At 52.0% G+C, this 24699-nt stretch overlaps 1 protein-coding gene across 2 annotated transcripts; it reads left to right on the top strand.

The window, feature by feature from the left end:
* Positions 1-241: 241 nt before the first annotated feature.
* Positions 242-23390, top strand: LOC147154151 (dihydropyridine-sensitive L-type skeletal muscle calcium channel subunit alpha-1-like). 2 transcript variants are annotated; one of them, XM_086042292.1, is made up of 46 exons: positions 242-696; positions 2580-2685; positions 5874-6013; positions 6092-6225; positions 6320-6472; positions 6583-6788; positions 7962-8065; positions 8151-8296; positions 9016-9097; positions 9174-9334; positions 9425-9650; positions 10682-10889; positions 10964-11084; positions 11163-11277; positions 11364-11463; positions 11547-11616; positions 11962-12094; positions 12170-12299; positions 12383-12442; positions 12806-12912; positions 13038-13125; positions 13205-13312; positions 13388-13440; positions 13507-13653; positions 14240-14441; positions 14601-14759; positions 15241-15351; positions 15456-15539; positions 15672-15725; positions 16148-16195; positions 16558-16584; positions 16676-16801; positions 16896-16961; positions 17048-17139; positions 17214-17373; positions 17470-17597; positions 17729-17825; positions 18444-18546; positions 18645-18746; positions 18811-18944; positions 19033-19158; positions 20173-20366; positions 20486-20550; positions 22552-22598; positions 22668-22718; positions 22790-23390. In XM_086042292.1, exons 1-46 carry the CDS (start codon positions 512-514, stop codon positions 23021-23023), a joined length of 5493 nt encoding a protein of 1830 aa, XP_085898418.1. In that variant the 5' UTR covers positions 242-511; the 3' UTR covers positions 23024-23390. The 2 variants fall into 2 exon arrangements, with proteins under 2 accessions (XP_085898418.1, XP_085898426.1); XM_086042300.1 differs by lacking the exon at positions 15672-15725.
* The last annotated feature ends 1309 nt before the right edge of the window (positions 23391-24699 follow it).

The raw sequence follows: 24699 nt of genomic DNA, 5'->3' as shown, positions 1-24699 counted from the left end.
GTGTTAGCAATTTAATTTGGGTCACATTTTGATGCAATGCGGTCGATTTTTGCATCCAAACAAAGTAGAAGAAATGGAGTTGACGCTAATTTGTATGTTTTGTTGTTATTGTTTTCATTCCTGCAAAGCGATTTTGTAGTTGTCATACACCGGGCTCGATTAAAAAAAAAAAAAAAAAAAGAAAACATGGGGACCAGATGAAGACAAAAATTGCCCTCTCCTGCCCCGCCCCTCACTCGCCCCTTGATATTATCTCCTCCCTTCTTGCCGGTTGTACCCCCGAAAACCTTCTGCCCATCCCCAAGCATGGCTCGCCGCTGGTTCAGAGTCTAAAATTAAACTCCAGCAGGCAGGGCCAACTGCGCGTCCAGCCACTTGGCCGGCGACTCTTCCCGTCAGCGGTCGTCAGCCAGCCGGGAGAGGCCGGAGGGGCAAACGGGATTCTGGGCTCTGTCGGCATTAAGCGGCCATCTTTCACGGCCGTTAAGGCGCCCGCCTCGGAGTCTCCAGCATGGCGGCCAACTCGGAGGCGTCCAAGCCGGTCATCATGAACGAAGAGGAGCTGAAGAGGAAGCAGCGGGAGAAGCTGAAGAAGTTGCAGGCCACGGGCGGCAACCCGAGACCTGCCAGATCCCTTTTCTTCTTCACTCTGAAGAACCCCTTCCGCAAGGCCTGCATCAACATTGTGGAGTGGAAGTATCCTTTCCGTTGTCTCTCTCTCTCTCTCTCTCTCTCTCTCTCTCTCTCCACATTGCGACCGCTGCTTGTTGATTGTATAGGCGTGAAGATGCCTGACACAAGCCGCCTATGCTGAATAGGCTGACTATGCTGTCAAGGCCTCGGCCGGCCGGGTCTCCGTAATCTCCGTTTGTTTTGCTCGGCCGCGTGCGAAGCCGTTTGTTATCCCCTGGCAGCCCGCGTCACACGCAGCCAATGCGAGGAAGCCGTCGTGGCTTTCATGAGGAACGGCGCTCCAACGCTTCCCGTGGGCCAGCAGGTGGCCGGCCGCCCGCCCAGTGATGCCGTGCGGCCCCCGCGGGGACTTTCCTGCTTTTATTTTAGCCCCATGCCCATTCCTGGTCCACACACCTGCGAGAGCCAGAACAGAATTAGCTGACACGCGCCGCTCGCCGTATTTGCAGCCGGCAGCTGTACGACCGAGTTGAGAAGTACGGACAGACTTGTACGGGAGACGGAGAGAGGATAGCCACATGCGGCTTTTGCTACTTTCTTTGTCATTTCCACCCAAAAGATCCCTAGCTATTTTTTGCGGAAACTCTTATTTTTGACCTTAGTGAGCATTTGGGAAAGCTAAGACGGAAAGAAAAGGCCGTACATAGATTGTAAACATTGAGCCCATGATGGAAATTGCCTCCACGTTGCGGTGCCATCTGTCGCCACATGCTCACCCAAGTCACGGACACTTTTTATTGCACCAGTAGAATCACATTGGTATGGCAGCAAGTACAGCAGCGACATTGCAAAAAAAAACACACCACACACTTTATCTTTAACCCAGACGTAAGAACGCAAACTAGTGACGTGTGACAAGAAGGGGAAAAGAGCCCGGCTCATTTTCACGCGTGCCTGCGTGCGTGCGTGCGTGTGTTTCGCTGCTCGGGACATATTCTTGGGCCCTGCAGCTGTCCTGCTGCATCACGGGGGTGACACGATGCTGACCTGGCAGGCAAATTCTCTCCCTGAGCCCCCTACGGGCGGGAATGAGAAAGCCCGCAGGCCAAAAACGCCGCGTACGGCGGGGCAGGACCGCCGATGCGTGACGCCGCACAGGCTGACGCGCCAGTTCCCGCTCGTGTGTTGGAAATGCGGCTCACCTGTTGTCTCCTCGTCCGGCCGAGCGGCAAGTCGCCCGAGCTAGGTTCGGTCACAAATTGGCACCAAAAACAATCGAGGCCCACGGCGGCGGGTCTCACACTTTCCGTGCCAAATCCCACCTAAAAAAAGATTGATTCCGTTCAGTAACACCCTCATGAGAGCTTTGATGACTTCACAATACCATACAGTAAGTAATACAATGGAGGAATGACGCATTTCCTAGTGGAGGAATAGCTAGCGATTGCCACAGATAATCTCCAAGCTAACGGAGGTGCTCCCGTTCGTATGTAGCGGGGCGCTGGAAACTCTTGGCGCATTCCAAACGGTGTGACGGCGCGAAAAAAAAAAACGCTTAACACAGTAGCGCTGTGAATGAACCGGACAGGGTCTCATTGAAGTGTCGCTTTTTTTTCCTGCAGGCTTAACGGAAATGCCTTTGAGCAACTGTTTCGTTTGTCCTTCCATCAAGACAACCGAAATGCAACAGTGACCGCCACTCACATGTGCAGCCATCCATTTACCTCAAGGGGAAAGAAAAAAAAATTCGCTCTGCTGCACCGCCTGCCCTGTGGGACACCGCAATACTCATTCTTTTTTTTCACGTCTGATATACAAACGTGGGCAAGGCGGGCGGGGCGCTGAGGGCTGTCTACCCGTAGCAAATATCATCTCTTTTTATTTCCTTTGAGAGAAAGCGGAATTCCCATCGTCCACGTGTAATAATCCTGAGCATCTTCATCCAGAACCTTTGAGATCATCATCTTATTGACCATCTTTGCAAACTGCGTGGCCCTGGCCGTGTTCCTGCCCATGCCCGAAGAAGATAGCAATAACACCAATTCCAGCTTGGTAAGTAAGACCGATAGGTCGCTCGGGACTCTTTGGTGGGCTCGGCACGGGAGCCTCCAATGGAATTCAAGGTCTGCGGCGTGAATGCACGTCATTGGACTCTCATGGACATCTGTTCGCAATAGCTCCTATAATAATACGACCATACATACGTACTGTATGTATGTGGGGGGCGGGGTGGGGGGGTGTGTATGCAGTGGCTATACGGAAAGAGTTCAGACCCCTTGACATTTTTCACTTGCTGTGTCATTGCAGCCATTTGCCAAAATCAAAAGGGTTTATTTTATTTCTCATGAATGTACACTCAGCACCCCATCTTGACAGGGGAAAAAACTGAAATGCAGACATTTTGGCAAATGTATGAAAAAAGAACAACTGAAACTATATGGTCCTAGGTTTTCAGACCCTTTGCAGCGGCCTTCGTATTTAGCTCGCATGCTGTCCATTTCTTCTGAGATGGTTCTGCTCCAGCTGTGTTTAATTCAACCTGTCCAACTAAGGTCTTCCAGCTCACGGTGCATGTCAGAGCAAACGAGAATCGTGAGGTGGAAGGAACTGCCCAAGGAGATGAGAGACAGAATTGCGGCAAGGCGCGGATCTGGCCGAGGTTACAAAAGAATTTGTGCGGCACTGGCGCGGTGGCCTCCGGAATCCTCAAACGGAAGAGGTTTGGGAAGAGCACAACTCTTCCTCGACCTGGCCGTCCAGCCAAACCGAGCAATCGTGGGAGGGGGGAGAGTCTTGCTGAGAGAGCTCAAGAAGAACCCAAATGGGACCGTGGCTGAGCTCCGGACGACCGGTGGCGACGGAAGGAAAGATGAATGCGGCCAACTACAGAGAGAGATCCTCCTGGACGAAAAGCTCTTCCAGAGTGCTCAGGACCTCAGACTGGGCTAGCCCAAGGTTCGCCTTTCAACAGGACAAAGACCCCAAGCATAAAGCCAAAATAACAATGGACTTTCTTCGCGACAACTCTGAGACCCTTCTTGACTGATTGAGCATCGCTGGAGGGATCTGAAAATGGCTGCCCGCCACCGTTCACCGTCCGACCTGAGACAACTGGAGAGGATCTGCAAGGAAGAATGGCAGAGGATCCCCAGCAAGACTCGAGGCTGTACGAGCTCCAAAGGGGCCTCTACTCTATAAGATGTGGCAATACGTATCGCCGGATGACATTTGACTTTGTCTTTTTTCATCGATTCGCAAACATTGTCTACATTTCTGGGGCGGGGAGGGGGCTTCTGTCAAGATGGGGTGCTTAGTGGACATTAATGAGAAGTAAAATGAACTTTTTTCATTTTGGCAAACGGCTGCAATGGCACAGAAAGTGAACAATTTCAAGGGGCCTGAATACTTTGCCTATGTATATATATATATATATATATATATATATATATATACACGTGTGTGTGTGCGCCAAACTGCTGATTGCTGTGAAGAGAGTTGAGTTCACTGTCCATACAGAGCTCCAATACACTCCATGCACTCGTGTCACACATTTTTGCTTGCAAGTCGAAGCAAAAAAAGATGAGGCCATCAATGGCTCGTATCTCAAAAAGCCATATGTCGGGCGACTCGTATCTCAAGGCACCCTTACTTGACACCGCGGATTCTCTGGCCACTTCATGCTGCAGCCGTGTTAAGAACAGTGCTGCGCGTCCCTCTTCAAAGTCGACAGCAGCGTCCGCCGCCGTTGATGAGGCTCGGCTGGAGAGGCCGCGGCGTCCCGTGCAAAGCAGACATCCGAGCCAGCGCGGGCGAGCGAATGGATCAGAAACCACTTGAGTGTCATCTGGGCTTTTGTGACGGATTGAGCCATTTGGCCAAAGTCACGCCAGTCCTTGTTGCCCGCCGGCGTGCCGATTCCTGCCAGGTGAGGCATGCAACGAGAGCCGCTCCACCTCATGACGTGACGGCTTCTGCGTGCGCAAACCGAGATGACTCGGGAGAGCATAAAAATAGCTTCCCAGTTCCCACATACGGTCGATGTGTGCCAACCCCATTCCAAAACGCACAATAGCATTTTTTTCTTCTCCGTCTTTAGCAGACATGCCATCGGAGGATTGTAACCAAAGCTTTCTAGCTTTGGCAAAAAGGGACATCTTATCATCGTCACATTGTACACATTCAACGACCTCACGCTTCAGCGGTTCGACAACCGGGAGCCAATCAATGCGGCCGCGGTAGTAAATGAATGCAATTATTATTCATCTTACGTTAGAAGTGATGTTTTGAAGTGGAAGCTAGGCCAAACATCTTTTTGTTCAAGAATGTCTTCCCAGCAGGCCCACTAGTTGAAACACGGCCGTCGGATTCATTCTGAGCCGTTCGTTTTTAGCCATTTCTGGGGACGGCCATTTTGTCGTCTTTTGACTGAAAATGACATCGCAACGGCTCACGGCGACCAATCGCGGTTGGCCTGTTTTCCGAATCTGAGCCGCGATCGGTGGTCGCGAGCGGTTGTGATGTCATTTTCAGTCGACAGAGGTGACAAAATGGCCGTCCCCGGAGATGGCTAAAAACGAGTGCATTTTGCCTCTCAACTTATGAATCAGAATGCAAACGCGGCCGTGTTTCAACTAGCGGGCCCGCTGGCAACATATTTGTGAAAAAAAGACGTTTGGCCCGACTTCCGCTTTAAGGTCAAATACCGAAACGTATCCCTCCATTTAAAAGTCAATTCCGCCCATTCCGAATGTGAGGTTCTTTGCGGTGCCTCCGTATTTCAAGTGCGGAAGAGGAGCGGCGCACGGTTGGCTGCTCCAGGTGTGCTCCGAGGCAGCCTTCGCTCAGGGCCCGTCTCCATGGAAACCAAGGCCGGATTTGAAGGATGGAGTCGACGGGGCTCATGAATTAGGACAAGCGCGTGTCGGATCGTGGAAGTCGTTAGTTGTCCGGTCAAGCGGTACAAGAGCGCCGCGTGTTTGCTGGGGCGGAGCTAGAGTCACTCGATGGCCACGCCCCAGCCCTTGATGAGCCATCGATCCGGTCGCAGCCGCCTATGACGATTGATCACTCGGATTGGCTTTAGCGAGCCGATCCGCGCGTGAGATCGAAGTGGACTGGGCCGAGGGGCTGGCACCGAAAGACCACGCGGGTCCTCCGTGCTCGTGCCTGAACAATAATATCCGCCGAGGCTTTTCCTTCTCGACAAGTCAGAGATCCTCCGATGATGCTCCTTTGCGCAGGAGAGTCTGGAGTACATCTTCTTGATCATCTTCACCTTGGAGTGCTTTCTGAAGATCGTGGCGTATGGCTTTGTGTTCCACGAGGGTGCATATTTACGCAACTGCTGGAACATCTTGGATTTTGTCATCGTCTTCATGGGGTAAGAGGCCGGAGCGGACAGACTGCGGTCAGCGTTGTACGGGAGCGCTCAGCGCATACGGCCGATGTCCTCCTCCAGCCTGGTCACCTTCGCCTTGGACACCATCAACACGATCGCCGGTGTCCCCACGGAGAAAGGAGGCGGCTTTGACATGAAGGCGCTGAGGGCCTTCAGGGTTCTGCGTCCCTTGCGCCTCGTCTCCGGAGTCCCCAGTAGGAGCCTGCTCTCTCCTCAAAGTCCGTTACGTTCGGTTGGAAAGGAGGAGCGGCGTCTCTTTTCCTTTGTTTTGCTTTTGTTTGCATGCAGGCCTTCAGGTGGTGATGAACTCCATCCTCAAAGCCATGCTGCCTCTGCTGCACATCGCCCTGCTGGTCTTCTTGTTGGTCACCATTTATGCCATCATGGGACTGGAGCTCTTCAAGTGCAAAATGCACAAAACCTGCTACTACACGGGCACAAGTAGGAACGCGGATACGCGCGCGCGCGCAGCCGGCTAGGCAGCCGGTCTGGCGGCCGCCTAGCCGGCCGGCTAGGCTGAGCATGTCCCGTGTCGCTTCTTGCGCCCGCAGACATCTATTCAACGGCGGAGGGGGAGATGCCGGCACCCTGCGCTCAGGCCGGGAACGGACGGCGCTGCTTGATTAACGGCTCCGAGTGTCGGCCCGGCTGGGAAGGTCCCAACAACGGCATCAGCCACTTTGACAACATCGGCTTTGCCATGCTTACGGTCTACCAGTGTATCACCATGGAGGGATGGACTAAAGTGCTCTACTGGGTAGGCCATCGCTCCTATGACGTGTTGAGCCGCTACGGCGCTGTTTCCCAACATTTATTCAGCAAAGGCACATATTTTACATTTGAAAAGTACTGTGGAGCATCACCAAACAAAAATGTCACAAAATGTTAGGGACAGACCGATTATTGGCCGGGCCGATTATCGGCGCCGATAATCAGTATTTTGACAAATATTGTATCTGCCTTTTTTTTTTAAATAAGATGATTGATAATAAATTCATTTCAAACCGTGTTAACTTCAAGGAAGTATTTATTTAAATATTCGGTGAACTTTATAAGAGATTCTACTGACCCTGGGAACACTATGCACCTTTTGTTTTTATTTGAAGTCAATACAATACAATATCTCTTTTTGTTAGAATTTTACAAGATGGCCACATTGGTAAACATTTATAATAATGACTTTTTTTTTTCTTTTTGTTTTTAACGATCAACGTTTTGCAAATCTGAAAAATTGTTCAATATACATATGGTCAAAGACGATGAGACAAAGTTGAGAATTTTTAAAAATTTTGTTTTGACACCCATATTTTCCTTTTTAATGAAAATGAATAGGGCCCCCTAATATCGGTTATCGGCTTCCTTGACTACGCATGGTATCGGTATCGGCCTTGAAAACAACCTATCGGTCTATCTCTACAAAATGATGACCGAAAAATGTAGCTCTAAATATCAAAATAGTAACAAATAATTGAGAAGCACGGGCTTAAAGCCTCCGGCGGATGAAATGTATGTTCGCGAGAATTTTCCACACCGTGACGACGAGGCACTCTATCGCGCCCGAGCCGGCACGAAGCTCTGGTCACACGCTGACCGTCACATCAGACTGACTGCATTCTGTCTTCTGCCTGTCTCTCTGCGACGTGCGCGCGCAATCACAGCCGACAATGAGGCACTCTAAAGTGGAGGCCCGAGTGCGTGGCTGGGCCTGCTTTTAGCCGCGCCCTAAAAATCGGGAAAACTCAATGACAATCTGTGAAATGCTATAGCTGGAAACGTTCTCACTCTTTGCATATGTTATCAGCAACTATCTTCAGGCATGAGCAATACGTTGAGAAAACGATCTCTGGATCGATTCTTCAAAGGAATCGGCTCAGAGTCTCTCACCGCACGATAGCGTTGTCGGAAGTACTGAGCCTGTGATGTCTTTCAGATAAACGATGCCATAGGAAACGAATGGCCTTGGGTCTACTTTGTTCCTCTCATCCTTGTGGGCTCCTTCTTTGTGCTCAATTTGGTTCTGGGCGTGCTGAGCGGGTATGCTGACTCAGCACTCGGAACTGGATTGATTCCATCGTTCCGTCGGCGCGATCGCCATTGAAAAGGTTGTGCCTCTGCTCAGAGAGTTCACAAAAGAGCGGGAGAAAGCCAGGTCCCGAGGGGAGTTCCAAAAGTTGCGGGAGCGTCAGCAGCTGGATGAGGACCTGCACGGCTACATGGAGTGGATCACCCACGCCGAGGTCCTGGATGCTGACAGAGAGGGCAAAGGTCAGTGTCAAAAGACAGAAGTGCAAAGCGGGTCGAAGCACCCCTACATTCGTGCCTCACGGTTTTGTACGCGCATTGGCTTGTTCAACTTTATTCATGTATTGCCGCACTTTTCCTAATGAAAGAAAGGCACGAGGTGCCTCGCAGAACTGGCAACATTCAATTCAACTTGGAAATGATTCCAGAGGTGCCGCAAGTTCTTTCCCCGAACAACATATGACGTGCATGACTTTGTCAACTCAACGCCGGCACTGCCAGCGGAAAGCCCGTACCTCAAATCACTTCCCGTCTTGGCCGCATGCGGGCAGTCTGTTGGAGTTAGAGAAGAGTGACAGAAAGCCCGCTCATTTGCAATTTCTTTTTTCGCTGATGCCTCCGGTATTCCCATTTCTTGGGGGGGGGGGAACAATAACAATTTGCATGGCAATTATATGCATGGCCTATTTGATTGTTTTTGCAATTTGCTGGCAAGCCCAGCCTCCGTCTCCCTGCGAAGAACATGCGACCTTCTCCACAGAGGATAAAGAATATATGCTTCTGAATATTGTTCGATCCATCCCTCCATCTAATCTATGTGAACAAGGGGTAAGACTAGATCAATGTTGTACTTCTTCCTAAGCGAGTTGATCAATGATATCCACGGATGATTTTCTTTCTTCAATTTTGGGGGTTTTGTCTGATAACGCGCTTATACGTCTGTCTTTTCCTTGCCTCGGCAGGTCTCCTGCCGTTGACCGGCGGCGATTCAGACACTGACAGCCTGTACGAGCTGGAGGGCAAGAGTCGAGCGGTCTACTACTAGTGAGTGCGCCACCGACGCCCCCCGCGCCTCCCCCCCGACTGCGCGCGCAGTAACAAGCGGCGTTTCCGTCTCAAGCCACTTGGCTCGTCGTTGGAACCGCTTCTTCAGGATGAAGTGCCTGGTTTACGTGAAGAGCAGAAGCTTTTACTGGCTGGTGATGCTCCTGGTGCTGCTCAACACGCTGACCATCGCCACGGAGCACCACCACCAGCCGGCTACGCTCACCGCCATTCAAGGTTGGATCCCGTCCCCGTCTCCCGCCAATGCCGCCTCGCAGCCGGATCCATTTTGATTCGATTCTCCTTCCCCCTCGTGTCCGTCGGCAGACGTGGCAAGCCGCGTGCTCCTGCTGCTCTTTGTCATGGAGATGTTTGTGAAAATGTACGCGCTGGGCCCCAGGGCCTATTTCATGTCGCTGTTCAACCGTTTTGACTTCTTCGTGGTGCTCTGCGGCATCCTGGAGATGATCATGCTGTCGGCCGGAGAGGTGACCCCCCTGGGGTTCTCCGTCCTCAGGTGTATTCGGCTTCTGAGGATCCTCAAAGTCACAAAGTGAGTCAGGCAAAGCGCACGGTTGGACTGCCTCCGACGTATTATGCTGCTCTTTGTTTTCCAGCCATCCGTTTTCTGTGCCGCTTTTCCTCACTAGGGTTGCGGCAAGGCTGTATTTCCACACTTTTACTTTCTTGAAGTGTTTTTCTCCAAATTGTATTGCTGACAATCTTCATTTCACTTTCAAAGATGATACCGTAGGCCTTTTAGCCACATAATAGCCATTTCCAAGAGTCCATTTTTGGGCCTAAAAAGACCCAAATGATTGAAAATAGGGAAATAAACAACGATGAAGATTATCATTTCAACTCACGTTTGATCAGTATGACTTGGATATGTCAGTTTGCCAGCACTGAGTTATACGCGTGTGGTCTCTCACTCCACTTCTCCAATGTGAAGTGAAAACAAAGAAAGGAGGAAGTGGTGCTGCCAGCGTTCGGAGGAAGACTGACAATTTCGCCTTCTCCAATGTTTGAGCAATTTCATGCGACATTCTTTAAACGGTGTGTAATTGCTTACTGCACTCGAAAATGAAGAAAGGAAATGTCTATTTGAGGAAGTGGCGAAAAGACAATATTTTTGTCCCAACATTGTTCAACGATCAAGTTTCAGTGAGTCGGATCAAATGGAACGTGTTGAGGCATCGCCATAACCTTTTCAGCTTGCCCTCATTGCGGAAAAAGCACCAAAAAAAAGACAAATGAAATAGCACGACTCATCGACCGCCGCTGGTTTCGCCGATAGCTCGTGGGTGGAATTCTGCTCTGTAGTGACGAAAGTAGGTTCCAGGTTTTTTTTTTTTCAGTGGCTACCCGAGCCCCGTCGATGGTGGCGTCGCATTGTTGCGCTGTTGAGATCGGCGCAGCTTTTGAGTAGGAGAGAAAGATTCGGGTCGAATCCCGGCTCGTCGTGTCAATTGGGAGGGCAAGAAAGGTCAACGGGTCGGACCGTTGACGACTCTGGGCGCCTCCCGCTCCAAAAGAGGACGCACCCGTTCGATCTGTGCTACGAGCAATGGGCTCTTCTTGCAGGTATTGGACCTCTCTGAGTAACCTGGTAGCCTCCTTGCTCAACTCCGTCCGCTCCATCGCCTCGCTGCTCCTCCTCCTCTTCCTCTTCATCGTCATCTTCTCACTGCTCGGCATGCAAGTGTTTGGGGGGAAATTCAACTTTCCTGACCACAGGCCCAGACGAAGCAACTTTGACAACTTCCCTCAAGCGCTCATCAGCGTGTTCCAGGTGAGACCTTTGCTCGGACCCAAATGCTTCCCATGCGACCGACTGCCTCCTATAAACCGTGACCGGTCTCCCAGATCTTAACAGGAGAGGAATGGACAGCCATCATGAACAATGGCATCATGGCCTACGGCGGGCCCGTTTTCCCGGGCATCCTGGTCGCCATCTACTTCATCGTCCTCTTTGTCTGTGGAAACTGTATCCTGTCCAAAACGCCCTGCGGGCTGTTTGAGCGGCGCGGCCTCACCTTGTTTTTCCTGAGCTCGGTCGAACCAGACATCCTTCTCAACGTCTTCTTGGCCATCGCGGTCGACAACCTCGCCGAGGCCGAGAGTCTGACCTCGGCGCAGAAAGAAAAGGCAGAGGAGAAGTCGAGGAGGAAACTGCTACGGTGAATCCACCTTTGGCGCGGCCAAACGGTCCAAACGATCGGCGGCGCTCAACCTCGACCGTCACGTCCGAACTCCCCGCCCGCAGGTCCCAAATGCCCGACAAGACAGACGAGGAGAGGGAGAGGATCTCCAAGAAGCTGGCCGAGCAGAGAGCCAAGATGGAGGGCATGCCGACCACAGCCAAGGTACACCGACATACCAACGGCCACCGCTCGTTTTAACCGCGCACGTCGTACTCGTGTGTCAACATGTTCTTTCGTTTCGTCAGCTCAAGATCGATGAGTTTGAGTCCAACGTCAATGAAGTGAAGGATCCTTTCCCCCCTGCGGACTTCCCAGGTAAACTCACTCGTACTTCCATCTGATTCTTCCAAGAACACTTTGGAAGGGTGCAGCCCGTCTGAGCGGGTGGAATAAAAACAAAACAAAAAACGGACCGGAAAAGCGATTTTGGACTGAAAAAGTGCGAGCGCGCAAACTTGGAAGTGTATCGAGATGCGTATCGAAGCCTCTTCTAACGGAGAGATCTGTCTTTGGCACATTGACAGTGCGGACAAATTCATTCATTCAAAAAATCCGATACAGCCAAAGTTTCGAAGAGCATACGGAATCACCGTCTTTTGTGTGCAAGGAAACATTGTCTGGCTCTTGGCTCTGCGCGCATTCCTTTCTTCTGCGTTCAAGGTGACGATGAGGAGGAGGAGCCCCAGATCCCCATCAGCCCTCGGCCGCGGCCCATGGCCGACCTGCAGTTGAAGGAGGAAGCCGTACCGTTGCCCGAAGCCAGCTCCTTTTTCATCTTTGGCCCGCAAAACAAGTCGGTGACGGAAACGCTTGCCGGAGTCCCCCTTTGCCGTCTTGCGGCGCTCTGATTCCGTTCGCTGTCGGCCAGGTTCCGGAAACTGTGCTACAAGATCATCAACGCTTCCTCTTTCACTAACCTGATCCTGCTCTTCATCCTGCTGTCCTCCATCTCCCTGGCGGCCGAGGACCCCATCGATCCCAACTCGTATCGAAACCAGGTGCCGAGCGCTTCTCGTGTTGAACGGCTGCCTGGCCAACAAAAGCCAAGCAACGTCCCTGCTTTCTGCATCTTGGCCCACAGATCTTGGCCTATGCTGACATCGTCTTCACAACCGTGTTCACCATTGAGATTGTGCTCAAGGTAAATGGCAGAGCAAACGCAAGTAGCAAGCATGGAAGGAGGCATTCGGTCATTCAAGGGGACGGAGCGGTGGAATAAAGGAGCGGCTTCTTTGCGGACGGACGGACGGATGAATGGAAGGATAGAAAGACGGACGGATGGACGGACGGACGGACGGATGGAATGATGAAAGTTGATCGAATGGCTGCATAGATGGATGGATGAATGCAGGAATGGACTCACGGTTGAGTAAAGAACGATAAGATGCAATCATGGCCGGATGGTGGTTGGCTGGAATCCCGGATCGCAGGACGGATCCCGCATCGCGTTTTCTCATCCAACGCAAGTTTTGCGCGCTTTCATCGCCGTTTGTCTCGGCGACAGATGACCGTCTACGGAGCGTTCATGCACGAGGGCTCCTTCTGTCGCAACTCCTTCAACATCCTGGATCTGATTGTGGTCGGGGTCTCGCTGCTCTCTATGGGCATGGAGTGAGTAACCTTTTGGAATTGACACGAGACAAGTCTCGAGCGCTCTCGTTGTGGGTTTTTTTCCCCCCCAATTTGTCTTTGAGCGTCCGCTACCTTGAGCTGCGTGTGTCATTTGTGGAACTCAGATCCAGCGCTATCTCGGTGGTGAAGATTCTCAGGGTGCTCAGGGTGCTGAGGCCCCTCCGGGCCATCAATCGGGCCAAAGGCTTGAAGGTTAGCGCGAGCCCCGGCTACGAGTGGGTCGGCGTTCGGAGCTCTCGAGCCCACGCGTCTCCTTTGTCTCCGTGCGCAGCATGTGGTCCAGTGTGTGTTTGTGGCCATCAAGACCATCGGAAACATCGTCCTGGTCACCATGCTGCTCAACTTCATGTTCGCCTGCATCGGAGTGCAACTTTTCAAGGTCGGTGACGCCGCGCACTGTCGCTAACGCTAACGCTCACTTCGGCTCATCGTCCTCCCGTTCTCTTTACGATAGGGCAAGTTCTACAGCTGCACGGACCCGTCCAAAATCACAGCGGAGGAATGCCAGTAAGGCCAATAAGCTGCCGGCAATCGCTGGTCTCCGGCCAACGCTGACCGCTTGTCTGATCCCAGGGGATTCTTCATCAAGCACATGGAGAATTCTCTGCAGGACGCCGTCGTGGCCAAACGCCAATGGCTGAACAACGACTTCAACTTTGACAATGTGCTCTACGGCATGCTGGCTCTCTTTACTGTTTCCACCTTTGAGGGCTGGCCCAAGTGAGTTTTCACATGTGGTTATTGTACACCGTGAAAGCGTTTGTTTTCTTTTCCAAATTGCCGACAGCATAACTCCATATTTGACAAACGATATTGTCATTTATTTGGCGGGAACATGATCAGAATACCTCCAAAGTTCCTGTGTTACTTTGGGCTCTCATTCCCACCCAGAGCCGTACATACGCACTGCGCGTACTTTTCCAAAGTCTCTACGTTTCCTAAAGAGAGATACTGAAACGCTAACTGGGCCGTTCCGGTCCGCCAGTGCACTTTACTTGTTGTAACTCTCTCAAAAGGAACTTTCATTTCTATCTTTTTTCCCCAACTCTCAATCAGATAATGCACATATTCACATGTTTCTTGGCCCATCGCAGGCGACTTTGTTTCCGGTTATCTTTGTATTCTGCTGCGACTGCTCACTTGAGTACCGGGACAACAGGCATGTGTTTTGGGCATAAGATTAGCAAAGGCCTGCTTCCATGCTAATAGCGTGTAAAGAAATCAAATCCCAAAAGAGGTCAAAGGGCTAGTTGAGTTTGGCGGAATGGCCCAACTCCAACCGACACTTGCGCACACTTGTTCCCAGACTCTTGTATCGAGCCATAGACTCGGAGGAAGAAGACGTGGGGCCCGTCTTCAACAACCGGGTGGACGTCTCCATCTTCTTCATCGTCTACATCATCCTCATCGCCTTCTTCATGATGAACATCTTTGTGGGCTTTGTCATCGTCACCTTCCAGGAGCAAGGCGAGCAGGAGTACAAGGACTGCGAGCTGGACAAGAACCAGGTGCACCGAGACTCTTCTGGCCCACACTTGTGTGTTGAAAGCGGGGTTTTTGGTTGTTCTCGTGCAACCCCCCACCCCACCCTACCCCAGCCCACCCCAGCCCCGCCCGTGGACGGCCGCTCACTCACACCTTTCTTTCAACCCATCTGTTCCCCTCAGCGGCAGTGTGTGCAGTACGCCTTGAAGGCTCGACCGCTGAGGTGCTACATCCCCAAAAACCCGTACCAATACCGGGTTTGGTACATCGTCACCTCCTGCTACTTTGAGTACCTCATGTTCTTCCTCATTATGCTCAACACTTTGTGTCTGGGGATGCAGGTAGGTCAATTCAGTTCCTCGCGCGCCCTACAAAAACACGCATGGCAACTTGACAATCGTCGGTGTCGCTCGTTAGTAGAGGACGTGTTCTCCAGAGTGGGGCGTAGACGTCCATCTCACAGCCCGGGGACCAGATCCGGCCGGCCACATCATTTCTTGTGGCCCGCTAAAGCTAATCAAATGCATCCAGCTCACGTTTCTTGCAAACGTCCGTAGCGACGTTGCAAATGAAGGGCCTTCATCGTCGAGATTAAAATGAGCTTGTTTTCCCCTTTGAAAGCGACCGGTCCCCCTCCACATCCGATTGCAAAACAAATCATCCATACGTGCATGCGGAATAAGATGATCGGTTACATTTGTCGATATGCTTTTGCGTTCATGTTTGTGGCGCTGTCTTGCGTCAGTGGCCGCGGTGCCCGTTTCCTGTGACAACGTGCTCGTTGAGTAGTTTTGGATCTGCTCCGTGCCCTTTGCGCGACAGCACTGCGACCAGTCGGACCACGTGACCAAGCTGTCGGACATTCTCAACTTGATTTTCACCGTGCTCTTCACCGTGGAGATGATTCTCAAGCTCATGGCCTTCAAAGCAAAGGTCAGCTCGGTCGGGGGGGGGGGGGGGGGCGCCCAAGCCGGGCCGATGCGATCCGAGCCGAGCCGAGCCGGCTCGTACCGACGCTTCCTCGTGCGTCTGCGCAGGGTTACTTCGGAGACCCCTGGAATGTCTTTGACTTCATCATTGTCATCGGCAGCGTTGTTGACGTCATCCTGAGCGAAGTGGACGTGAGTACGCTAATGATTTGGGCGTCATGGCACGTGTAGTATGTTTCAGGTGTTGACCAAGCGCTCCGCAGGCAAATGTTGTCGATTGTGAAAGTGACCTCTGACCTGTATGATTTGAATGCTCCGACCCAGACACGTATAAGCGCGGCCCCGATCGGCGCCGGCACAAGTAGCTCGCAGAATATGGTCAGTGATGTCGCAACCGCCACCGCCATCCTCCAGAGAAGCTTTTCTCTCAGCGCGCCGCCAAACAATCCCATTATGCCCACGGTTCTCCTCCGTTTGGAATGCTCGTGTGTGCCTAGTCAGATGAGCACAGCGCTGATTGGGTTTTTTTGTTTTGTTTGTTTGTTTGTTTGTTTTCTGTGTCACTGTCTGTAATGTGATGTTGCACAAGGGCAATTTGTGCAGGTTGCAGATTTTCACCGCCTCCCCCCCTCACGCACCGACACGCTTTTGGCAGATTCCGACACGCCGCGCCGCCTTTTCTGCCTTTTCCTTCCTCATGTGCTCCTTTTCCGTTTGGCGGTCTTCCGTTTGGTGGCCCTGCGGCCGCCGCAAACGCGCTCCACGCCGCGCCTGACTTGTCACGTGTCTGTCGTTCACAGAGCGCCCTCGCTGCCAGTGGAGGACTGTACTGTCTCCAAGGCTGCGCCGTAAATATCCGACCGTTGCATGCGCAGCGTGCTGTGTCGCGCACGAGGTGTGGTCCTCTTCCAGCGCATGTCGGCTACTAACTCAGCGCGGTTGTGCTTCTGGATGTGGAGATTTGAAAACAAATAGCCCAAACTTACACCGAGCTCTGAGTTGAAAAGAGCTGGACTTGCAATTTACTGCGGAGTCACCGTCCCATTTGGTGGAGTATTGAGACGCGGCCACAAATGTGCTCGGGTGTTGCACGGCACGGCACAGCACGGCACGGCACGGCACGGCGCGGCACGGCGCGGCACGGCACGGGCCTTCCTGCGCTTCATTTCATTCCTTCCGTTGCAATCCGCTCTCCTCCTCCGTTTGACAGGACACGAATCCCATGCAAGAAATCGCGGTAAGCAGCCATTCTGCCGCGGTCCTCTCCTCGCCTCGCGTGTTTGTCTGCCATTTCCGCGACTGTTCACGCAAAGTCTTCTTGCTCCCAGGCATCGGAAAACGCTTCGGTTTCCATCACATTTTTCCGCCTCTTCCGTGTCATGCGCCTGGTCAAGCTGCTGAACCGCTCGGAGGGCATCCGCAACCTCCTGTGGACCTTCATCAAGTCCTTCCAGGTGCCTGTCCATGAACTTGTTTTCCAAAAAAGGCCGCGGCCTGGCCGGCGCTCGGGCTCCCGCGCTGAGCCTCGTCTTGTGTCCGCGTCTCCAGGCTCTTCCCCACGTGGCTCTGCTCATCGTCATGCTCTTCTTCATCTACGCCGTGATCGGCATGCAGGTTTGCTCCGACATCCGCCGCTAGCTTTTGCGCGCGGACACCCTGGATTTAGCGGCGTTGTAAGCAAAGCAAAAAAAACCCTTCAGATTTTCGGGAAGATCGCCTTGGTGGATGGCACCGAAATCAACCGCAACAACAACTTCCAGACGTTCCCTCAGGCGGTTCTCATGTTATTCCGGTGAGTTGCGGCTCAGCGCTTGCGCGAGGGCGGCCAGAGCGAGTCAAGGAGATCTGCCCGCGCTTGATCTGCAGATGTGCCACCGGAGAAGGTTGGGAGGAGGTGATGATGGCATCAATGTACGGGCAGAAGTGCGACCCCAAGTCTGACTTTCAGCCTGGGGAAGAGCACACCTGCGGCTCAAACTTTGCCGTCTTCTACTTTCTGAGTTTCTACTGTCTCTGCGCCTTCCTGGTCAGCCGCCCGCGATCCGTCGGCCCGCATTTGCCGCGGCCCCGTTGTTTGGCCCGACGGCCCCCGGTCAACAAACCTCGTCGCTTCGTTCCGCAGATCCTCAACCTGTTTGTCGCCGTCATCATGGACAACTTTGACTACCTGACGCGTGACTGGTCACTGCTGGGCCCGCACCACCTGGACGAGTTTAAGAAGATTTGGGCCGAATATGACCCCGAGGCCACGTAAGCCGCGTTGACCTTCCCGACTCGCTGAAAGTTACAGCTGACCTTTGCGGGGAAGCAACATGTGCAACTTGTTCATTGGGGCTTTGCTTTGGTGCCTTTGCGTTGACGGCGTCCGTGTCCTCTGACAGAGGCAGAATTAAGCATCTGGATGTGGTGACGCTGCTGAGACGCATCCAACCCCCTCTGGGCTTTGGCAAGTTCTGCCCTCATCGTGCAGCCTGCAAGGTACGCAAATGGACAACAGCCATGACGGCCAAATGAAGACCGACGGAAGGTCTTTCAAGCTGAATTCAATCCAGGATTTGCTCCAATTACGGATCGGTGCAACTGTGTTTACAATGAGTCCAACGGGTTGTCAAAGCAAGCAAAACTCGGTGACACCGTTTCAAATGGATCTCCGTGACGTAAAACTCCGATGAACTAAATCAATAGGGATAGTTGCGGATTTTGACTTGAATTAGAATCCTTAAATCTTTGCGCAATTAAGGCCGGACCTGCGCAAGTGTACCGATTGGGCGGGCGGGCGGGCGGGCGAGCGATTTGCCGCGTCCCGAGCCAGACGCCGTCTGTGGGTTTGATCCCCAGCCGTTGTGGCCACGTTGAAGTGTCCTGGAGCCAGACGCTCAACCCTCAGCAAAGCAATTCGTCGATGCAGTTGCGTTTGGCTTTGATTATAGAATTGAATGAAGTCGCTCACTTTTGAATCATGACTACAATTCAAATGGACAAGATCAAAATCGGAATGTGTTACCGAGGTATTGGACTCAAAAAATGTGATTGGGCACATGTCTGCGATCAACAATTTCCTTTTTGATGATTCGTAATGATCATTTCCGTCCGCAGCGCTTGGTTGGCATGAACATGCCACTCAACAGCGACGGCACGGTCACCTTCAACGCCACCCTCTTTTCCTTGGTCAGGACAGCCCTGAAGATCAAAACAGAAGGTGGAGCCCATCGTCACTTCACGTCGCAGTCGCAGTCGCGTGTGTTTGTGTCGACGCCGAGAACTTGTTTTCGTTTTTGTTTTTGTCTGTTTGAGCAGGAAACTTTGAGCAGGCCAACGAGGAGCTTCGAGCCATCATCAAGGCCATCTGGAAGCGCACGAGCATGAAGCTGTTGGACCAGGTCATCCCGCCCATAGGCGGTGAGTGCGCCGGGCCCGTCCCGAGGCTTTCCGGAGACTGAGGGCGCCCCGTCTTTCTTTGCAGATGACGAGGTCACCGTGGGGAAATTCTACGCCACTTTCCTACTCCAGGATCATTTACGGAAGTTCCTGAAGCGCCAGGAAGAGTACTACGGGTACCGGCCGAGCAAGAAGAGCGCCTCGGGCCCCGAGATCCAGGCAAAGAAGCCCTTGGCCTTGGAAGGGGTTGAATGGATCTGGAATCGTCATTCCCATGTCGTCTTGACTCCGCTTCTTGATCCCGCAGGCGGGTCTCAGGAGCATCGAGGATGAAGCCGCTGCAGAAATGCACAGGGCCATTTCTGGAGACCTGCAGAATGACGAGGACATGGACAGAGCCTTGCGGGAGGCGGCAGAGGAGCACATTTACCAGGTGGGAGAAAATCTGAACTTTGAAAAGTCCAATTTCAGCTAAAACGGATTCCCAGCATGACCAAAACTTCACTTGAGACCACAGTCAAGATGGAGGGCGCGCACAACATGATCATTTGTGGCCAGGAAATAGGTGTAACTTGCAGATCTGGGCATTCCGTCCCAGGGACGGATCAGTCATTTTGTGGGCGGTCGGACAGAGGATGAGAACTCTTTTAAAAAGTACGGACCGAGCAAGGACGGAGGTAGGTTTTCGTCCGTCCCTCCAATCGCCCCTAAGCGGCTCAAGTCCCGGCTGACGTGTTGTGGCTTCTTTTAAAAAGCAAGACTGCCTTGCTAAGCCTGCACAAAGCCGGACGCTGGACTGGATGTGCCTTCCCCGCATGCAGTATTGTTCTCACAGACGTAGTCTGCCCTCTAGTGGACGCCCATTTCATTGAGGAGGGAAAAAAAACAAAAAACACCGAAAGATGTGACCCGAAGTGCAAGACGTTTGTTCTCCTCTTAAAAGGACATTACCTTATTTTGCAATCATTATTTTTATTCCGAAATAACACAATACACAACAAGTGAAAACGTGCAACAAAACCCAACAGTATTGTGTTATTACGCAATCTTAAATATTCTCTTCCCTGGCTTGCTCCGGTCCGCACCTTTATCATCTTCATCATCTTCATCATCACATCATCACATCACGACGGTGGTTGCTGGCAGCTAAAAAGCTGTCTTAGTTCAACAGTTGTAAACAATTCAATTTGCTCACGATGCTCCCAGCCGATAATTGTTCGGATTTCAAAGTAGGGTTTCAATCTAGGTTCAGGATTTCAAAGTAAGCTTTTCTATTAGGGTTAGGGTTTCAAATGGGGCTAGGGTTTCAAAGTAGTGTTCTCAATTAGGGTTAGGGTTTGAAAGTAGGGTTTCGAGCTAGGGTTAGAGTTTGAAAGTAGGGTTTCCGTGGAGGGTTCGGGTTTGAACGGAGGGTTTCAAACTTTTTGCTTTCCCTTCTCATCTCCAGCGTACGCACGGCTTGTTTGGGAATCGGGTGGAGCCGTTCTGCGCTGAGAACGCCAACGCTGCGCCCCCACATATGACCAACCAGAGGCCCCTCAAATTCTTGGAGAATCAGCCCGAGTCGGCACTGCTCCCCTCCGCCGACTTCCTCCCGACGCCGGCCCCCAAAAGCAACACCAACAACAACGCCTTTGCAGAGTGAGCCGCAGCCCGTCCTCGCCCGAGACCAGTCCGGTCCAGCTGACGACAAGCTTCTCGCTGTCTCGCTGTCTCGCTGTCTCGCTGTCTCGCTGTCTCGCTGTCTCGCTGTCTTTCAGCTTGGCTTTGCCACGGCCGGCCAGCACTGAAGACTTGGACGGTCCCGGCGAGGATCCGCAGGCAGGTACGGAACTCCGACTCTGCGCTTGCTGACACTCGGTGAGCTTCTTTGACGGGACATTTCCAAGAAGTGACTTGGTCACCATATGACATGATCACGACACCTTTCAATAATTACGATGGGCAATAACTCAGACCATGGAAGAAGGATCCGTCGTCACTTACATTACACGCTATTTCATTTTGCATCACTGGATAAATAAACCACGTGCCTGAGGGTGAAAATGATTTTTTTTCATACGGGCAGTCCTCGAATTACCACGCACGCGAGCTACGTCGTTTGAACTTCACGACGCCCGCGCCTCCTCCTCCATTTTGTCCCCGGCACCAGAGCGACGACGTTTACGTGGAGTCAAAATTCTGAAACATTCTGGATCTCCCGTTTCCACGATTGAGCGCACAGAGTTGCGCCGGCATTTGAATAGGCCGCTGTGTACGGCGACGTGACTCAAATGGACGTCATTTGCGCGTGTCACTTTCAACTTTCAATAAAACACTTGATATTCACGTCACTCACCACAGGAATGAAGCAGCCGCTTTGCTCCTGGCTCCCTCCAAAAGATGCTTTTGTGCTGCGTCTCGGAGCTCGTTTACCTCTGCTTGCGTATCGGCGACGGGTTCGGCGCCAAACGGCGCACTTCCGCACTCAAGCGCTTCCTGTACTACAAAGACCAGCATTCCTTGCGGTTGAGCAATGAGCATGCGCAGAGTGTCTCGATCGTGTCTGCACGCCGGCAGTATCTTTGCGTTTTCGCCCTCCTCCATCCACCTCTCAGCAGTAATGCTAAGTGCAGCATCTTATGCTTTTTATTTGAACGTATTTTCGTTTTTTCATACAAAGTATTTCGACGTAAATCTCGACTTTAACGGTGAAATCCGACAGACGCAGAAATTCGTGTTGCCTACCAGTGTAGGAACGCAACTTGTTCATAAAAAACAGAGCTAAAATCAGTGGACGTGATTTTTTGGTTTCAAAACTGAATTCATGGAATAATCACAAGTACAGATACTGCGGGAGAAAAAAAAAAGAAAAAAAGTCGGCCTATTATTAGCCGATTGGTTGGGTTGCATTCATCATGCATGATACAAGATGGTGTGTCGATCATGTAGAGCACACGTGTCAAGCTTAAGGCCCGGGGACCAGGTACGGCCCGCCACATCATTTTATGTGGCCACGAAATCATGATCCTTGCTAAAATGTGGGCCAAAATTCCAAAAGATCCTCTGCGATATATAAGAACTGAGATTTTGCATGAAATGTTTTGTGAACCTTTTCACGTTACCTTGAACAATTACCTCAATACGAGCAAACTATCCTGGACTTTTGGTGTCAGAACTAAGAGTCATAACGGCCCTCTGGGGGAAGCCGTGACAAAAAAAGAGTTTGACAGCTCGCATGCGGACTGACAGATAACCTCACCTCCTAGCAAGCAACTGTTCGATGTTGTTGTCAAAGACAGCGTGAGACATCGCCTCACAATCGATCAATAGTCCGAAGCTTCGAGTGGAACACAGCGCCACCATCAGGTTTGAAATTGCAATCGCAAGCCACCGAAAGGCATACGAGTGCACCCGTTATGAATTTCGACATTCATCTCCTTGTTAAAAAAAAAAAAAAAAAAAAGCGAGTTGTGCATAAAAAATACTGAGGCATGTCGACTGGTTAGCACGTCCGCCTCACTAAATTGCCCCTAGGTGTGATTGTGAGTGCGGCTGTTTGTTTGTCTCTGGGTGCCCTGCGATTGGCTGGCAACCAATTCAGGGTGTCCCCCGCCTACTGCCCGAAGACAGCCGGGATAGGCTCCGGCACGCCCGCGACTCTTGTGAGGAGAAGCGGTATAGATAATGGACGGATGGATGGATGAACCGTTGGACACACATCGCAAAGTTGACGGAAGCTCCCACGTCAAGCTTGGAGCGCATTTTCCATTCATCCCGAAATGGGACTTTTGATGAGTCGCGGGAATAGACATGAAAGTTGTATTTTGACGTATTTGCCTTTTAGACAACATCCACGCGTGGGACTTCACAGTGAGGACGGACAGAACACAGGTAACGAGGGCGGCCCGTTTAGGCGACATAAAGCACATGAGCATCTGATAACCCTCTTCCTCTTTGCAGTTCCCCTACGAACCGAGGCTCAGCGACAGTCGGAATTCCGCAGAGGACGACGTAAGTGGCGAGAGGCTCATCTGCTCAATCTGTCAATCGGCCGCTTTCAGAGCTTCCGTTTTGTGCGGCAGGCCAAGAACGAGACGGCCGACGACGCGCACGCCACAATCGAGGACCTCGAGGGCGCGGCTCGCGCCATCCTCAAGAAGAAGCGGCGCGTGCCCGTGCCTCCTCGCAGCCCCGCCGAGCCGCCGCGGCAGCAATCGGAGCGGCCCGACCCGGCCGTGAGGAGGAAGAGACGTCCCGCGCCCGCCGCTCACGCTCAGCTCGGGGGCGAGCCGCCAGAGGCCCACTCCGACGTTTAGAGGCGTGACCGCAAACCAGCTCGTCGCGTGCCGTTTGCGCCATTGACGGCGGCCAGCCCGAGTGGCGGGATGAGGGAATCCGCTCGCGCTCACGTGCACGTCGATCACGTTACTTTGAGAAAATCCCACGGCCAATGGAGCGACACTGAACTGATTTCGCAAAGTTTCCACTTGCCGCTGTCGTTTGCAGCATCACCCTGCACTCGCCTCCCTGCCACCAATTAGCAACATTGGAAAGCTTCTCGTTTCAAAACATTTTCAGCATTCCTCAACTTTCTCTCTTTGGTGTGCCACCTGGCCCATCTTTTTTGGAACGTGTTGCAGCCATAATGACTGGCTCGAAACAATAAAGTTGATCAGTTTGAACACTAAATATCTTGTCATTGTCGTATATTCAATTCATTATAGCTTGAACGTGGTTTGCAAATCATTGCTTTTTGTTTTCATGTTGAACAACGCAACGTCCCAACTTCATTGGAATTGGCTTTGTACATGCACATTTCCCGAGATGGGCGTTCCGTCTGACCGACGGATCGGACCGCCTGTCCGTCACTGACGGACGCCCGTTTTGCCAGACTAAGCGGAGACGGGAGGGGATTTTTGTCCGTCTGTGTAAAGGCTTAGATAGAGCGACCCGACGTTGGCCAACTAGGAACGACGCTTCCCTTTCCTTGCTTGCCCTTTTCCTTTCTACCTTGTAGTCTTGCTTTCTTCCTTCCTGTGTTTCCCTCCTTCCTTGTTTCGCTTCTTTTTTTTTTCCCGACTTCCTTCTTTCATTGTTTCCTTGCTTCCCTTCAGCAATTTTTTACATCATTCAAGGTCATTCAACTTCATTCTATTTCATTCAGGAGCATTCCAACACATTCTGCAGGGTTCCCCCCCCCCCCCCCCCCCGCTTTCTCCGGAAATTGCATTCTCTAGTTCAGGGGTCACCAACTCCGGTCCTCGAGGGCACCTGTCCTGCAGGTTTTCCATCCCTCCCTGCTGTAACGCACCTGTTAAAATGATCAGGATCGTTATCAGGCTTCTCGAGAGCTTGCTGATGAGCCGATCATTATAACAGGTGTGTTACAGCAGGGAGGGATTGAAAACCTGCAGGACATGTGCCCTCGAGGAGCGGAGTTGGTGACCCCTGCTCTAGTTTATTGGAATGGCTCCTTTATTTCTATTTGCACAAGGACTCTGACGTATTTCTAATCCACCACGATGATTGTACCTTTGGCTTTCAAGTCAAACTTTGAAGAGTTCAAGCGGCAGCGGCAGCGGGCTCCCACTGAGCAGTTCGACAGATTAGCAAATAAATGTAGGCTGCGTGAACTGTCAAATGTATGCGAGCGTAAAGCTGTTCGAGCAGGAAGCCCACACGTACTGTACAGTTGTACTGTAGTGTATTTGAGCTAATGGGGCACCCGTAGTGTGGGGGTTTCGGGATGGCACGTCATGGGGGCGGGGTCAGGTTCCGACAGTAAAAGATTGACTCGTAGTTACTCCGAATCTGGTTCTCCTGTCGTCAAGTTATTTCACAACATGAGGCATACATTACAGTGCCTGTACAGGGTTAGTGCACTCCCTTGACCTTTTCCATCCAATTGGTCGAGGCTGCTGACGAACGACAGACCGGCAAATTTAACAATGTCAAATGCGCACCTCTGTACGTTTCAGCCTACGTTCGTTCA

The sequence above is a fragment of the Filicampus tigris genome, chromosome 1, assembly GCF_054856515.1.
Source record: "Filicampus tigris isolate MCC_2025a chromosome 1, RoL_Ftig_1.0, whole genome shotgun sequence".
Taxonomy (NCBI): domain Eukaryota; kingdom Metazoa; phylum Chordata; class Actinopteri; order Syngnathiformes; family Syngnathidae; genus Filicampus; species Filicampus tigris.
This window is presented reverse-complemented; position numbering and strand designations above follow the sequence as displayed.

Excerpts from the sequence above, each read along its gene's own strand:
- LOC147154151 (XM_086042292.1), top strand. The coding sequence starts at position 512 with ATGGCGGCCAACTCGGAGGCGTCCAAGCCGGTCATCATGAACGAAGAG. Across the intron at positions 12,443-12,805 it reads CCATTGAGATTGTGCTCAAG|ATGACCGTCTACGGAGCGTT; the intron begins GTAAATGGCAGA and ends TCTCGGCGACAG. Across the intron at positions 22,719-22,789 it reads GGAATTCCGCAGAGGACGAC|GCCAAGAACGAGACGGCCGA; the intron begins GTAAGTGGCGAG and ends TTTGTGCGGCAG.